The 16856-nt window shown below is 44.1% G+C and overlaps 2 protein-coding genes across 3 annotated transcripts in view; one reads left to right on the top strand and one right to left on the bottom strand.

The window, feature by feature from the left end:
* Window positions 1-16856, top strand: part of LOC115172121 (neuronal acetylcholine receptor subunit alpha-7) — a 77871-nt gene that overhangs the window by 20818 nt on the left and 40197 nt on the right. Inside the window, exon 3 of one of the 2 annotated variants that reach the window (XM_029729302.1) lies at window positions 7221-7360. In XM_029729302.1, coding sequence (XP_029585162.1) covers window positions 7221-7360 — 140 coding nt within the window. Of the gene's footprint in view, window positions 1-7220; window positions 7361-11806; window positions 11905-16856 lie in introns of those variants that run through there. The other variant, XM_029729304.1, reaches the window with a different exon arrangement.
* Window positions 10111-11739, bottom strand: LOC115172140 (kelch repeat and BTB domain-containing protein 13). Its single transcript, XM_029729310.1, has one exon. The coding sequence runs from the start codon at window positions 11596-11598 to the stop codon at window positions 10168-10170; it is 1431 nt and encodes a 476-aa protein (XP_029585170.1). The 5' UTR covers window positions 11599-11739; the 3' UTR covers window positions 10111-10167.

Genomic DNA, 16856 nt, shown 5'->3' on the forward strand with positions numbered 1-16856 from the left:
CTTCTCGTTTCCTTTCTTTTTCCCCGCTGTATCCCACTTTTAATCTCACTCACTGTGTTCTCATCTTTACCCGACATGCCATCAGTTTCAAGCAGAACATCGGCGTCCACCATCTTTCTCTGCTTCTTCTAGTGCTCTATCTGTGCACGTGCCTGGTTTTACCCATAATGCATTTCACCAATGGAACGTTACATTATACCCAATTATTAATGAACCTCATAAAGACATGAATGACACGACACACATTTTCAGGCCATAAACAAACATTACCGTATTAAAACATCTCAATCAAGGTGCTAAACCATGCCTTAAGTGACACATTTCGATGTTACCAATTATCCTCTCTGGGACAATCAAATAGGTTTGCAGTTTAAACACTGCACTCCCTGTTTACCAGTCACAACAAGAATAAATACTCTACAATTAAGAGGGAAAACAAAGTAGGTATTTTTACGCTCTGTAGCTTAAATTGAGTGTTTTAATTGTTAAATACAGAAGTTTGTCTCACGGTTAGTCGCAGGTGGTCTCACAAACAGAGACAGAGAGATACTCGATCCATTAAAACACTCCCCACCTCTCCTTTGGTAGGCGCAAGAGAGGTTTAAGGGATGTCTATCGAATCCCTGTGTAAGGGTTGTGGAACTGGTGGCAGTGAAGTCAGACGCAGGAGAGCAGAAATAGGTAATAGCTGGAGCAGTTTAATTTCAAAACCAACGGCAATAAAAAAATAACCTACATGGGTACAAAACCCAACGAGCACCAGTAACATAGTGCACAAGCACTTACAAACAAACAATTCCACTCAAGGACATGGGGGGAACAGAGGGTTAAATACACAACACTTAATGAGGGAAATGGAAACCAGGTGTGTAGGAAAACAAGACAAAACAAATGGAAAATGAAAAGTGGATCGACGATGGCTAGAAGACCAATGACGCCGACCGCCGAACACCGCCCGAAAAAGGAGAGGAAACGACTTCGATGGAAGTCGTGACACCCTGGTTAATAACAGGAAAGGTCTTGCCATTTAAATCTCCTCCCGTGTGTGAGTGTGTGTGTGAGCGTGTGTGATAGACACTGAGACCACAGAGAGGCCGTTTTTCTAATGGAATGAAGAGATGATGCATATCAGGAGAGTGTGTGTGTTCTGCGAGTGTGTGTTGTATGTCGTTTGTGACTCCATAAACACACAAACTCACTTAAAAACCAACCAGAACCAATCAGAGATGACTTTCTCTTTGTCAGTCAAGGAGCAGCTACAATCCTCCCGGCAGTCATGTAACAGAAGAGCTTTAATGAGTAGCTTATGTTATCACACTGTTTTAATGGGGGATGGAGAGGGAGCGATGAAGAGAAAGAGGGAGATGTTGAGAGTGGTGGGGGGGCGGGGGGTGAGGTAAAAAATGGAGAGATGGAGACGATGCAGAGAGAGATCCTCACAGATGTTATCTGAGACATGACTTTCTGTGTTCCTTCCTTTCATCTCTCTGTGTTTGATTGGGTACCATGCGGTGTCTGCTAGATGAAGACTCAGCCTCTCTGCTTCTCATGGCTCTTTAAAGAAAACAAGCTCATAGAGTAGCCTTACAGAGTCCTGGTGTAAGCTGTGTTACAACATACTGATATGTTGTTTGGGAATTCAAGTTTGTGTAATATGTTTTATTAGATTACCACATCCCAGCCTGTAAGTCATTTAACCACATCTTCACAAGGCTTCACAAGGCTGTGAGAGCTTGGAGTGTGAGAGGCTGCGTCTCAAATGGCGCCCTATTCCCTATATAGTGCACTGCTTTTTACCAGGGCCCATGGTGACGCCATAAACACACAAAGAGCTCTGATCAAAAGTAGTGCACTATATAAGGAATAGCTAGGGTGCCATTTTGGATGCACACAGAGTGAGTTTTTAATGTCATCATTCACCTTATTAGTTTAGGTGTGTGTATATTAGAGGTCGACCGATTATGGTTTTTCAACACCGATACTGATACCGATTATTGAAGGGCCAAAAAATGCCGATGCCGATTAATGGGCCGATTTTTCTGCATATATATCTTTGTAATAATGACAATTACAACAATACTGAATGAACAATGAACACTTTTATTTTAACTTAATACATAAATAAAATCTATTTAGTCTCAAATAAATAATGAAACGCGCTCAATTTGGTTTAAATAATGCAAAAACACAGTGTTGGAGAAAAGAGTAAAAGTGCAATATGTGCCATGTAAAAAAAGCTAACGTTTTAAGTTCCTTGCTCAGAACATATGAAAGCTTGTGGTTCAATATTCCCAGTTCTTCAATATTCCTGTCACGGTCGTCGTAATGATTGGACCAAGGTGCAGCGTGAGTAGCGTTCCACATCTTTATTATAATGTGAAACTTCAGCAAAATACAACAACAATAAATTATCAAATGAACATGAAGACAGTGAAGTGCAAATAGGCACCTACACAAAAACCAAATAATATCCCACAAACACAGGTGGGAAAAACAGCTACTTAAATATGATCCCCAATTAGAGACAACGATTACCAGCTGCCTCTAATTGGGAATCATACAAATCACCAACATAGAAATAATAACCTAGAACCCCACATAGAAATAATAAACTAGAATACCCCCCAGTCACGCCCTGACCTACTTCACCATAGAGAAACAATGACTCTCTATGGTCAGGGCGTGACAATTCCCGTTAAGAAGTTTTAGGTTGTAGTTATTATAGGAATTATGACGCGTCGACTATTTCTCTCTATACCATTTGTATTTCATATTCCTTTGACTATTGGATATTCTAATACGCACTTTAGTACTGCCAGTCTAATCTCAGGTGTTGATAGGCTTGAAGTCATAAACAGCGCTGTGAATCAAGCATTGCTAAGAGCTGCTGGCAAACGCAGTATAGTTTGAATGAATGCTTACGAGCCTGCTGCTGCCTACCACCGCGCAATCAAAAATCAAATCATAGACGTAATTATAATATAATAACACAGAAATACGAGCCTTTGGTCATTAATATGGTCAAATCCGGAAACTATCATTTCAAAAACAAAAAGTTTATTCTTTCAGTGAAATACGGAACCGTTCAGTATTTTATCGAATGGTGGCAACCCTAAGTCTAAATATTGCTGTTACATTGCACAACCTTCAATTTTATGTCATAATTATGTAAAATTCAGGCAAATTGGTTCGCAACGAGTCAGGCGGCCCAAACTGTTGCATATACCCTGACTCTGCATGCAATGAACGCAAGAGAAGTGACACAATTTACCTAGTTAATATTGCCTGCTAACATAAATTTATTTTCACTAAATATGCACGTTTCAAAAAATATACTTCCGTGTATTGATTTTAAGAAAGCATTGATGTTTATGGTTAGGTACATTCGTGCAACGATTGTGCTTTTTTCGCGAATGCGCTTTTGTTAAAACATCACCCGTTTGGCGAAGTAGGCTGTGATTCGCTGATAAATTAACAGGCACCGCATTGATTATTTGCAACGCAGGACAAGCTAGTTAAACTAGTAATATCATCAACCATGTGTAGTTAACTAGTGATTATGTTAAGATTGATTGTTTTATATAAGATAAGTTTAATGCTAGCTAGCAACTTACCTTGGTTCCTTGCTGCACTCACGTAACAGGTGGTCAGCTTGCCACGCAGTCTCCTCGTGGAATGCAATATAATCAGCCATAATCGGCGTCCAAAAATGCCGATTACCAATTGTTATGAAAACTTGAAATCGGCCCTAATTAATCGGCCATGCCGATACACCTCTAGTGTATATATTCCCCGCTTTGCATATCAGAGAGGAATAAAACATGAAAGAGGGAAAGTGAAGGCTCTAGTTTCTGCAAGGCTGCAGAGTGTGCAGGAGACATGCAGATACATTGATGTGCATTGTGGACAAATGTGGATGTACAGTATGTAGATGACATCTCAACACCTTTTCAGAACCCATAGGCCTATGTGTTATACATTAGGTGCTGTATTGCTGATAGTTACTGTATATAAGTATACACGTTGTATGCATCGATGTGAATATGGATAGCTCAGCTATAGCAGAGCTATTTCCAGGTCTCTCCAGAGATGTTAAATCGGGTTCAAGTCCGGACTCTGGCTGGGCTATTCAAGGACATTCAGAGACTTGTCCAGAAGCCACTCCTGGTTGTCTTGGCTGTGTGCTTAGGGTCGTTGTCCTGTTGGAAGGTGAAGCTTCGCCCCAGTCTGAAGTCCTGAGTGCTCTGGAGCAGGTTTTGATCAAGGATTTCTCTGTACGTTGCTCCATTCTTCTTTCCCTCGATCCTGACTAGTCTCCCACCATGCTTCACCGTAGGGATGGTGCCAGTTTTCCCCCAAACGTGACGCTTGGCATTCAGGCCAAAGTGTTCAATCTTGGTTTCATCAGACCAGAGAATCTTGTTTCTTATGGTATCAGAGTCCTTTAGGTGCCTTTTGGCAAACTCCAAGCAGGCTGTCATGTGCCTTTTACTGAGGAGTGGCTTCCGTCTGGCCATTCTACCATAAAGGCCTGATTGGTGGAGTGCTGCAGAGATGGTTGTCCTTCTGGAAGGTTCTCTGGAGGAACTCTAGAGCTCTGTCAGAGTGACCATTGGGTTCATGGTTACCTCCCTGACCAAGGCCCTTCTCCCCCGATTGCTCAATTTGGCTGGGCAGCCAGCTCCAGGAAGAGTCTTGGTGGTTCCAAACTTCTTCCATTTAAGAATGATTGAGGTCACTGTGTTCATGGGGACCTTCAATGCTGCAGAAATATTTTGCTACCCTTCCCCAGATCTGTGCCTCGACACAATCCTGTCTCTGAGCTCTACGGACAATTCCTTCAACCTCATGGCTTGGTTTTTGCTCTGACATGCACTGTCAACTGTGGGACCTTATGTAGACAGGTGTGTGCCTTTCCAAATCATGTCCAGTCAATTGAATTTACCAGAGGTGGACTCCAATCAAGTTGTAGAAACATCTCAAGGATGATCAATGGAAACAGGATGCACCTGAGCTCAATGTCCAGTCTCATAGCAAACAGTCTAAATACTTATGTAAATAAGGTAGTTCTGTTTGTTATTATTTTTCATAAATTTGCAAACATTTCTTAACATGTTTTAGCTTTGAAGGTTGAGGATTTAAAAATTTTTTTTTTTTTGAATAAGGCTGCAACGTAACAAAATGTGGAAAAAGGAAAGGGGTCTGAATAGTTTCCGAATGCACTATATGTATGTACTTGTCACATTGGTATGAAGAGATTCGGGAGACAGACGCAGGAATGCGTAATAAGGGTTTTTATTTCACCCAAATTACGGCGTGCCGTGTAAGGGCACGGGGACAAAGACCAAACAAACACTATATAAAAACACAGGGTTGAGACCCAAACAAAAGAGTGAGGAGTACCTCGAATAAATAACACACGCGCACAATGATTAACACACGGGACGAGACCCGTAATCATCTGCGCAATCCACAATGGCTCTAAAGCCCAAAACACACAGCACAGGTACTCACACGCACCAACGGACATTGTAAGAATAATCGGCCACCCAATGGAAACCAAAGGTTACATTTATACAAATACAATCAGTGGGAATAGGGGACAGGTGTGCGTAATGAAAGTTCCGGAGGGATCCGTGACAGTACTAAATATGTTTTAATACAGTATGCGTGTGTTGTATAGATTAATGTCTATAGATTAATAAGTGGCTAAGTGCTGCAGCATTCAGGTTTATCCTCTCGCTCTCTCTCATTCTCCTCTCTCTCCTTCTCCTCTCTCTCTCTCCTTCTCTCTCTCTCCTTCTCCTCTCTCTCCTTCTCTCTCTCTCCTTCTCTCTCTCTCTGACCCCCAGTAGAGTCATGACCAGCTATAACTCACCTCATTATGGCCCTAATGGACCTCGTCAGCAACACGCTGGGACAGAGATACATCTCTCCCTTTCTCTCTCCCTTTCTCTATCCCTTTCTCTATCCCTTTCTCTCTTTCTCTCTTTCTCTCTTTCTCTCTCTGACCTCCAGTAGATTCCTGTCCTGCTATAACTCACCTCTTTATGGCCCTAATGGACCTCATCAGCAACACACTGTTACAGAGATATGTCTCTATCTTCTTTCTCTCTCTGTTCTTGCACTTTTCCATGCACTGCACCTGTCTCCCCGCTTCCCTTGCTAACCCTCCCTGCTTTCTCTGTTTCTCTTTTATATGCATATGAGACTGTCAGTGGTGTGTGTGTGTGTGTGTGTGTGTGTGTGTGTGTGTGTGTGTGTGTGTGCCTATGAATGATGTGAACAGCAGTGCTTGTCTTCCACAGTTTGCCCCGTCTGGGGTTGGCTGTGCAATGGGGCGAGATGTTTGAATCTCAAACCAACATGTACTGTAGACTACGTCTGCTTGTCTCTATCTGTATTCTATACAGTCCTCTATGAACCAACCCATAACAGTGGCTATATACTTAGAAAAAAAGTGCTATCTAGAACCTAAAAGGGTTCTTCGGTTGTCCCCAAAAGAGAACCCTTTGAAGAACCCTTTTTGGTTGCAGGTAGAACCCTTTTGGGTTTCATGTAAAAACCCTTTCCAAAGTGGGTTCTACATTTCACCCAAAAGGGTTCTACATTTAACCCAAAAGGGTTCCACATTTAACCCAAAAGGGTTCTACCTGGAACCAATAATGGTTCTACCTGGAGCCAAAGAGGGTTCTCCTATGGGGACAGCCGAATAACCCCTTTGGAACCCTTTTTCAGGACTGGACTGAGTATTTTTTTATAACCACTGTGTGAACATTTATGTATTCCTTTCTTCCTCACATATGAAGAGAACACATTTAGGTCATGCATCTGTTTAGCCGTAGCTCTGAACAAACCCACTTTTAGGATCAATTAAGGAACAGTCTGTTCTTTTGCCAGTTGGCCCTAGACTAACACAACTGTGATGTCTGTGTGTTTAATGTCCCTCATCCTTAACTGACCAGTGGTGTATCTTCTCTCCTCTGGCCTCAGCTTTAGTGCTGGATCTTAATAGGATCAGTGGGAGAGAGGGAGGAAAGGATGAGAGAAGAGAGGAGAAGAGATAAGGGGATGAGAGCTGGGCCAGCAAACACATTATCTTAATCACCACTGACCCCCTCCCACCCAGCTAACTGACTGAGAGAATAATAGCTACAGAAGAGACGTTTTCTCTCCCTTTACTAACATGAACGCTGACTTGTTTCCTTGCTGTACCCCAGGGTCCCTACAGGGGGAGCACCAGCGCAGACTGTACAAGGAACTGATGGCCAACTACAATCGTCTGGAGAGACCAGTGATCAACGACTCCTCTCCTCTTCTGGTGGAGCTGGGAATGACTCTGCTGCAGATCATAGATGTGGTGAGGGAGGGAGGGAGTGTGTGTGTGCGTGAGGGGGGCGGGGGGGGGCATCACTGTGTTAGCTACTTGTTTATGTGTGCGGAGCAATGGCGGTCGTTGCCGTTTAAGATGAGGTAGGAGGATCATTTTTTTAATGAACATGGCCTTATTTCTATTACAGCATATTGGATGATCTCCATATATATTCCATTCACCCAACTCAATGTAACATTGATAGGTTTAGGCTACTACATGATACTAGACTTAGCCCTATACCCATCATGAGGTTGCTACAACCTAGCCTATGAATGAAATTGTATAACGTAGGTGCACAGGTCAGGAGAATTTTGAGTAATCAAGGTGACAGACAGTGACACATTCAATACCGCCTTGCACATTCTTTCCTGCATCTAGCCGATCAAGGGTGTAATCATTAGTCCAACAGAGAGTTTCTATTGGCCAAATTCAGGTATGTTTATCACCGTTTCGTTCCGTATTCTTCCTTTTAAGAAATGTTTGTCAACAGAATCAGTGCAATAAATACATCCCTGATCACACGCAAACACAGTTCACTTTCATACCAGACACCTACTGTACAAACACCTCGTTGTATATATATTTCCTTCTCACATCTATCTACGTTCTCTCCTCTCACCTTTTCCCTTCGCTTGTGGATTTCGGTGCACAACACATCAGGCGAAAAAACCTTTCCAAGCCAAACCTTCATATCATGACTGCTAACCGTTACACACAGCCTACAGACTTGTCATGTCATAGTCAACATAGCTACTAGAACTAACGTGTTATTAAACCCTCTACAATCATGCGGTACACTGTAGTCAGCAACAATCAGTTTAGCAGTTACACCAGTGGGCCCCGGTGGCAATAAATTAATAAAACCAAAAGCTTACATTTACTTGGAAGAGTTCCAGTGTTGGTTAGCCAGTTATCTAACATAGCATCCCTCTCTGTTTGACCTGCGTGTTTGAGTAGGTTAAACTATACTGAACAAAAAAATAACATGCAACATGCAACAATTTCAAAGATTTGAGTTACAGTTAATATAAGGAAATCAGTCAATTGAAATAAATTCATTAGGCCCAAATCTATGGGTTTCCCATGACTGGGCAGGGGTGCAGGCCTACGCCTGGGAGGGCGTAGGCCCACCCACAGGCCCACTCACTTGGGAGCCAGCGATCCCGCAGGTGAAGAAGCCGGATGTGGAGATCCTGGGCTAATGTGGCTACACGTGGTCTGCGGTTGTGATGCCAGTTGGACATATTGCCAAATTCTTTAAAATTAGGTTGGCTTATGGTAGAGAAATGAACATTCAATTATCTGGCAACAGCTCTGGTGGATATTCCTGCAGTCAGCATTCCAATTGCACGCTCCCTTAAAACTTGAGACATCGGTGGCATTGTGTGACAAAACTGCAGATTTTAGAGTGGCATTTTACTGTCCCCAGCACATTGTGCACCTGTGTAATAATGATCATGCTGTTTAATCAGCTTCTTGATATGTCACACCTGTCAGGTGGATGGATTAACTTGACAAAGGATAAAATGCTCACTAACAGGGATGTAAACATATTTGTGCACAAAATCTGAGAAACAATATATACTACAAAATATAGTTAGCTCTCTCTCTTGCTTCTCCTTAATTTTGGAAGAAATTAATTTGTTCAAAACTGTTCAACTATTGTCTTTCTCTCTCTGAGTCAACTACTCACCACATTTTATGCACTGCAGTGCTAGCTAGCTGTAGCTTATGCTTTCAGTACTAGATTCATTCTCTGATCCGTTGATTGGGTGCACAATATGTCAGTTCATGCTACAAGATCTCTGATAGGTTTGAGAATGTCCTCCGGAAGTTGTCATAATTACTGTGTAAGTCTATGGAAGGGGGTGAGAATCATGAGCCTCCTAGGTTTTGTGTTGAAGTTATTGTACCCAGAGGAGGACAAAAGCTAGCTGTCCTCCTGCTACACCATGGTGCTACCCTACAGAGTACCACAGAGGCTACTGTAGACCTGCATTGCAAAACAGTGTTTTAATCCATTTCTTTGGTGATGTGAATATATTTAGAATAGTAGATAGTTTAAAGGATGTGCTTTTCTATTTTTCTTTTTCTGAAAATCTCTGAGGAGGATGGTCCTCCCCTTCCTCCTCTGAGGAGCCTCCACTGGTGTGGAGGTGTATGTTGATGACACCACGACTAACACTTTCACTACTGGTGGGCTTTATAAGAGAGATTTTGAAGCTTTGAACATTGTCTGTTGAGAGTCGTGTGTGTGTGTGTGTGTGTGTGTGTGTAAGCACATGTGCATGTGTGTGCGCATAAGCGTAATGTACTGTATGTGAGTATTAGTCTATGTGTGTGTATGTGCATGTCTTCACCTTATTGCTGTAGATGCTAGCCATGTGAAAAGAGTTGTCCTGGACCTAGACCATACTGTATATTCATTCAGATGCAGCACCTGTGGTTCTGATTTGTAATTTGACTAGACTGAATGAAATCTATTCATTTTCTCTTCATTATGCATACTTTTCAGCGCAAAATTCTATACTTGTTTTCTCTCATTTAAAACATTAAGGGTATTTCAGGGTTCTAAGAGGTTTTCCACAAATTGCTTAATTTTCTTTTCTCTGTCGTTTTTCCTCCATCTGCCTCCTGGGGTTTAACTGGGCCGTGCTACTGTTCACTTCTGACACCATGTAACAATGTTGTGTGTTGTGACAGAACAGAGACAGGGGAGAGGTGTCTGAAGTTAACCCGTACTTTAATACAGCAACCCCCCCCAGCACTGTAGTACAGCTCAGTGTACACCATTACAGGCCAGCCTTGGGAAGCCTCAGTAAGCATGTCCATAGTGAGCCACTCTTGGGAAAGCCTTTCTTCGTCTCCCTACGGGGTTTCCATCTGTCCCCAGCAATGGTATACTCCAGAGTTAGCATGTGTTTGACCGTGAACACAGAGTCACCCCTGACCATGGCAGTAAACAGCGCTCCCTTAGTGTTGATGTAACTTCCTGGTATGGCGGTCCACTGTCCCGTGGTGATGTTGTAACGGTCCATGAGGCAGCGTAGGAAGTCGTCTGAGGGCCCATTGCGCATCACATACAAATTGTCCCTGTGGGCCACCATACAGTGTCCGTAGCTCTGCGGCCTTATCATCGTGGTGGCTAACATCCACTCGTCCTTTGCCGGGATGTACTCGTAGATATCCGTGGTGTCTGGCGGCCTCCAGAAACAAACAAACATCCGCCTTCGGGCGATGGCGCATGCCACAGCTGCCACAGGCCGTGGTGCGGACTGCACAAACGCCCATTCTCCTGTGGCTACATCATAAGCCTCGGCGGAGGACATGGTTATTTTCTGGTGCTCACCGCCGATGGCGTACAACTTCCCCTCGTGCCCCAGAAGGGTGAAGTCGGCACGGGGCTGTTGGGGTCCAGGAAGCATGCTCCACGTACTCGTCCCTGGGTCGTAGCAGAAGCCACCATCCACCGTGCCTTTGCCATAGCCGTAAATACCCCCCACCACATACAGCCGGTTGTCCAGGACGGCAATTCCCGCCATGGAGGTGCTGGCGTGGGTGGGGAGGTCTGTTAGGTGCCTCCACTCTCCCTCCACCTCGTCCAGATAACACACAGTCCTAAAGGAGTCCTTCAGCAGCTCCATAGAGGGTGAGTGGGTTCCCAAAGCGACGAAAGATGCTGGCGACAAAGACTCTGCATACCGTATCAACTCCTCAGGTAGAGTGCTTGTTGCATCCCCTTTCAGGTCACTATAGGCGTCGCAGAGGAACAGGGCAGCACAGTGGAACAGGTTGGGTAGACCAAAGATGGCCGCCGCGTGGTAGAGTAGGAGGCAGTTGTCAGAGTCAATGATATCACAGAGATGCTGGGACAGTGACACCACCTGGAGAAAGGCAGCACATTCCACGGCCTCTATTAGTTCATCCGGGTCCTGTAGAGAAAGTTTCTCGCCCCTGCACACTGCCAAAGCGATCAGGAAACCCCGTGCATGCACTCCTCCTTTCAGATGCAGCTCATCCTCCTGGCTCTCCCTCATGCCAGACCGGAAGAGGGCGCGGAAGTACTCGCTGCACTGCTCCAGCAAAGCCCGGTCCACAGTTAAAACGCTCCCCTCCACCCTTACCCTCAGAGAGCCTGCCTGCTGCACTCCCTCCCCCAGCTTGGGGCTCTCACTTTGGGCTTCGGCAGCCCTTTCAAGTCCCTGGCTTCTGGAGGCCTCCATCTCATTCTGAGGTTCCTTTACCTCAAACTTGTTCCTGGTGACAATACACTATGGCAAAGTGACACAGGCTAGGACTGACAAGGTTTTCCCTAGGCTTGATGATATTTCAAGGTGTGCTAGGAGTGTGCAGAGTTGTATTGCTGCCTCTCTGCCTGCTCTGAAAATAGAATGGTGCTAAAGATAGCAACAGCACCGCTCACTAGCGTCTGATAGGAAATGGAAACTGTTGACATCTAAGCGACATTACAACAGGCTGCAGTTGAAACTCATAGGAAGCCCGCCATTGACTGCGTTATGAATAATGAAGTAGTTACAAACTGAAATGACATTTTTACTGCTACTGCTTATCTACCACCAACATTACAAACTGCTATTACTATAAATGACAATAACAATATGGTCAAATAAAGTGTTGCATTATATAAAAATGACTGTTATTATGCTAACAACTCTAATTGAAGTTTGGGGAAGCTAATTTTCACCATAAAAACAGAACTTTATAATAAAGCATTCCATGCATCATCGCATTTCCAGCCATTTACAGACTACTGTAAGATAGCCTACTATTTGTAATGTGATGAGTCGATTGGATAGTCATAATTTAGGCTAGTAATATACTGAAACTCAATCATTGTTCTCATGGCTAAACGAGTATAGCCGTAGAGGCCTAGGCTATAGGCTATATCAGATACGTTTCTTCCTTCTTTGCAAGGGGAAAAATGTGGCCTTTTATAAACACATTTCATGCAGTTCTACTACACTTTATATGACTGGAGATATTAGCAGAATCTTTTTTAATATGAGAAATTACAGGGTAGCCTACTCTGCTGACACTGACAAACAGACATATAAAAACGACGCTGTCCATATAATAGGCCTACGAGAAGGGGAGACACAAATAGAAAACGACGTCCACTGGAGGAGGAAATTATTGTCCCAGAACAAACTTTTAAGTGGCACTGAGCCAACAATGATAAAGAGTGAATATGCTCAGTGCACACTCATCGGGAATATGGCCGATGCACTCCGCTGGTGCCAATAAACTATAGGCCTACTGTTGTTCACTCAATTAAGTTGAGAATGAAGGAAATTCAATTAGCATAATACAAAAATCCTATAAAAATTGGTACATTTAAGCTACAATATCAGATATCAGTTTTTTTGCCTTGGATGCGTCTCAATCCACCACATCCGGGGATGTTGCACTTCCGCATCTTCAGTGAAAGGTGACAGAGCTAGAGCGGTGTTTGTCAGACCATGAGACATCCCAAAAATGTATCTTCTCACAAAATTGTCTGTAGAGTCCATATGGCATCTACGACTCCCACAAGCGTCTTGGGACTCATACTAATATGACCCGTCTGTGGAAAGGTGAGACTCTCACAAACACGTACATGTTGGTTGTTTTGCCAACAGGCCTCACAAGACTCATCTGAAGGTCCCCCAGTACCAGTTGAAAAAATTTATGGAAGTACACTGTACTGTATATACAAAAGTATGTGGACACCCCTTCAAATTAGTGGCGTCAGCTATTTCAGCCACACCCGTTGCTGATAGGTGTATCAAATTTTGCACACAGCCATGCAATCTCCATGGACAAGCATTGGCAGTAAAATGGCCTTACTGAAGAGCTCAGTAACTTTCAACGTGGCACTGTCATAGGATACCACCTTTCCAACAAGTCAGTTTGTCAAATGTCTGTCTTGTTAGAGCTGCCCCTGTCAACTGTAACTGCTATTATTGTGAAGTGGAAGCATCTCGGAGCAACAACTGCTCAGCCGTGAAGTGGTAAGCCACACAAGCTCACAGAACGGGACCGCCGAGTGCTGAAGTGTGTAGCTCTTCCTCGGTAGTGCGTCTGTCATCTGTCCTAGGCTACATAAAGAAAAATGTTAAAAAGTAATGAGTTTGATGCAACAAATCACAACGTTTGGCTTAAAATGTAGATGTAGACTATTATTTATTAACATTATTAGCACAAAAATGCGCGCAAGGCAGTAGGAGACATACGAAAGTGCATTTGACTACTGGACAATGAAAGAAAGTTGAAAACCAATAGAACATGACAAAAATAGGCTACTGGTTTCAATGACATATGGAAGTCTTTCTAAAGTTATTACCTCCACGGATATGGTGGGATTTTGCCTAGGCTACTTTGAAGCAAGGTAAAACATGCCTCATAATATGTAGTAAAGTGTTCAGGGTTTCAAACACTTAAGTATATATTTTCAAAATGCATACTGCCTCCAGCTCATTTCAAATTGGTTTGTGATGCGTTGATGAAGCCTGCCTTCCGTTGCCTATGCATTTAAATGGCAAATGGGAAGTGCGCTTCAATTACCAGTTGAGAAATAAAAATTGTAGCTATTTTTAATCGTTGACCAAAAACTTTTTTAACTCACAATTGCATTTAGAATTGTAGGGCAATGATTAGGATTATGACCGGTCAAATGTATTTCCATCAACTGGTATTTCCATCATTGAATAGGCTTTTTTAAATGTATTTTTTGACAATTGGCCAGTGACAACTTTATTTATCGGCTTTTAATTTTTGGTATTGGCCAAAAGCCGGCTATTAGCGGCTAACAAAAACCCTGGTGTGTACGAGAAAGAGAGTCTCAACAGAGGGATGCTAATGCAGCATATTTTTTGCTTTAGCAAAAATCTAGAAACTCTGTCACACTTTCCCCTTTGCTGTGTGTGTGCGTGCGTGTGTGCGTGTGTGTGTGTGTGTGTGTGTGTGTGTGTGTGTGTGTGTGTGTGTGTGTGTGTGCACTGTGCAGAGAAACACTGATGGAATATTGCACCACCATTCCATCCTCTCACAGTCAGAACAGACCCATGCTGAGACTCTGACACATGGACACATCACCACCCTATAGTAGGCTGTCTAATCCCTATGTTCTGGTCATTAGGTCCTCAATATCCCTATCATTCATACACGGACAGGCGAATAGACAGACAGACGTTTACACACACACACACACACACACACACACACACACACACACACACACACACACACACACACACACACACACACACACACACAGAGAGAGAGAGAGACTACATTGACCTGTGAAGGGTATATAATCATATTTTTATAATGTCCATTTAATCACCAGGCATATTTGATACAGTACATCTCTAGGAGAAGGTCAGTAGCCAAATCCTCTGTTCTACCATGCTGTTTAATGATGCAGAGAGGGTTTCTTAATTTAAACAGGGCACAGCCACTCCTCTCGCTCTCTCTTTATCTCCTTCTGTCTCAGTCAACCTGTTCCATCCCATCAGCTCTCTCAGTCAACCTGCTCCATCCCATCAGCTCTCTCAGTCAACCTGCTCCATCCCATCAGCTCTCTCAGTCAACCTGCTCCATCCCATCAGCTCTCTCAGTCAACCTGCTCCATCCCATCAGCTCTCTCAGTCAACCTGCTCCATCCCATCAGCTCTCTCAGTCAACCTGCTCCATCCCATCAGCTCTCTCAGTCAACCTGCTCCATCCCATCAGCTCTCTCAGTAAACCTGATCCATCCCATCAGCTCTCTCAGTAAACCTGCTCCATCCCATCAGCTCTCTCAGTAAACCTGCTCCATCCCATCAGCTCTCTCAGTAAACCTGCTCCATCCCATCAGCTCTCTCAGTAAACCTGCTCCATCCCATCAGCTCTCTCAGTCAACCTGCTCCATCCCATCAGCTCTCTCAGTCAACCTGCTCGATCCCATCAGCTCTCTCAGTAAACCTGATCCATCCCATCAGCTCTCTCAGTCAACCTGATCCATCCCATCAGCTCTCTCAGTCAACCTGCTCCATCCCATCAGCTCTCTCAGTCAACCTGCTCCATCCCATCAGCTCTCTCAGTAAACCTGATCCATCCCATCAGCTCTCTCAGTCAACCTGCTCCATCCCCATCACCACTCTCAGTCAACCTGCTCCATCCCATCAGCTCTCTTAGTAAACCTGCTCCATCCTATCAGCTCTCTCAGTCAACCTGCTCCATCCCATCAGCTCTCTCAGTCAACCTGCTCCATCCCATCAGCTCTCTCAGTCAACCTGCTCCATCCCCATCACCACTCTCAGTCAACCTGCTCCATCCCATCAGCTCTCTTAGTAAACCTGCTCCATCCCATCAGCTCTCTCAGTCAACCTGCTCCATTCCATCACCACTCTCAGTCAACCTGCTCCATCCCCATCACCACTCTCAGTCAACCTGCTCCATCCCATCACCTCTCTCAGTCAACCTGCTCCATCCCATCAGCTCTCTCAGTCAACCTGCTCCATCCCCATCCCCACTCTCAGTCAACCTGCTCCATCCCATCAGCTCTCTCAGTCAACCTGCTCCATCCCATCAGCTCTCTCAGTCAACCTGTTCCATCCCATCTCCTCTCTCAGGTAACCTTCTCCAGCCACATCAGCTCATTCAATAATCTTTGAAATCTAAATGAATCTGTGTGCACGTGTTAACAGCTTCAAGACAATGGTTAAGAGTGTTAGGAGTGTGTAAGGAGTATTAAAAGTGTTCAGCATGTTACTGTACAAAATATAGTCTTAAACGTGTGTAGGATGTGTTAGCAGATTAGGAGTGTGCTTGTGTTCTCCCTTCTCCATATTCTGTTCTCTGTCCTGGGCCCTGGGGCAGTGGTGTTTTTCCCCTTGGCTGCCAGTCAGTCGTTCAGAGCTGTAGAAACCAGAGTCTGTAAAACACACAGAGAGAACAAAACTGTTTGTGTTTTAAATATAGCTTTTACAAAAGCCAGATCTCTGATCCCATTCGTCAACCAGACTCTGAGGAAAGAGGAAGAGGAAACAGAGAGGGCATAGAGCCGTGCGTAGCCCAGGAGGGCATGCACAGTTCCCCTCAGGGCTACGGGAGATTTTATATTTGCTCTGAAATGTTTGTTGTTGTGTGTATTGGCTTTGGCTTTGTGGTCTGGTTGTAGCTTTAAAAATTTAAAATAATGTAACTTTTATTTAACTAGGCAAGCCAGTTAAGAACAATTTCTTATTTACAATGACAGCCTAGCCCGGCCAAACCCGAATGACACTGGGCCAATTGTGCGCCGCCCTATGGGACTCCCAATCACGGCCAGATGTGATACAGCCTGGATTTGAACCAGCGACTGTAGTGATGCCTCTTGCACTGAGATGCAGTGCCTTAGACCGCTGCGCCACTCAGGAGGCCAAATAGCTATGGTTCCTTTGGTGTGATCTAGTTCAGGCTCAGGCCGGAACTGTGGTGTGTATGCTGGTGTGGTCCT

Source organism: Salmo trutta, chromosome 3 (assembly GCF_901001165.1).
Source record: "Salmo trutta chromosome 3, fSalTru1.1, whole genome shotgun sequence".
Classification (NCBI taxonomy): domain Eukaryota; kingdom Metazoa; phylum Chordata; class Actinopteri; order Salmoniformes; family Salmonidae; genus Salmo; species Salmo trutta.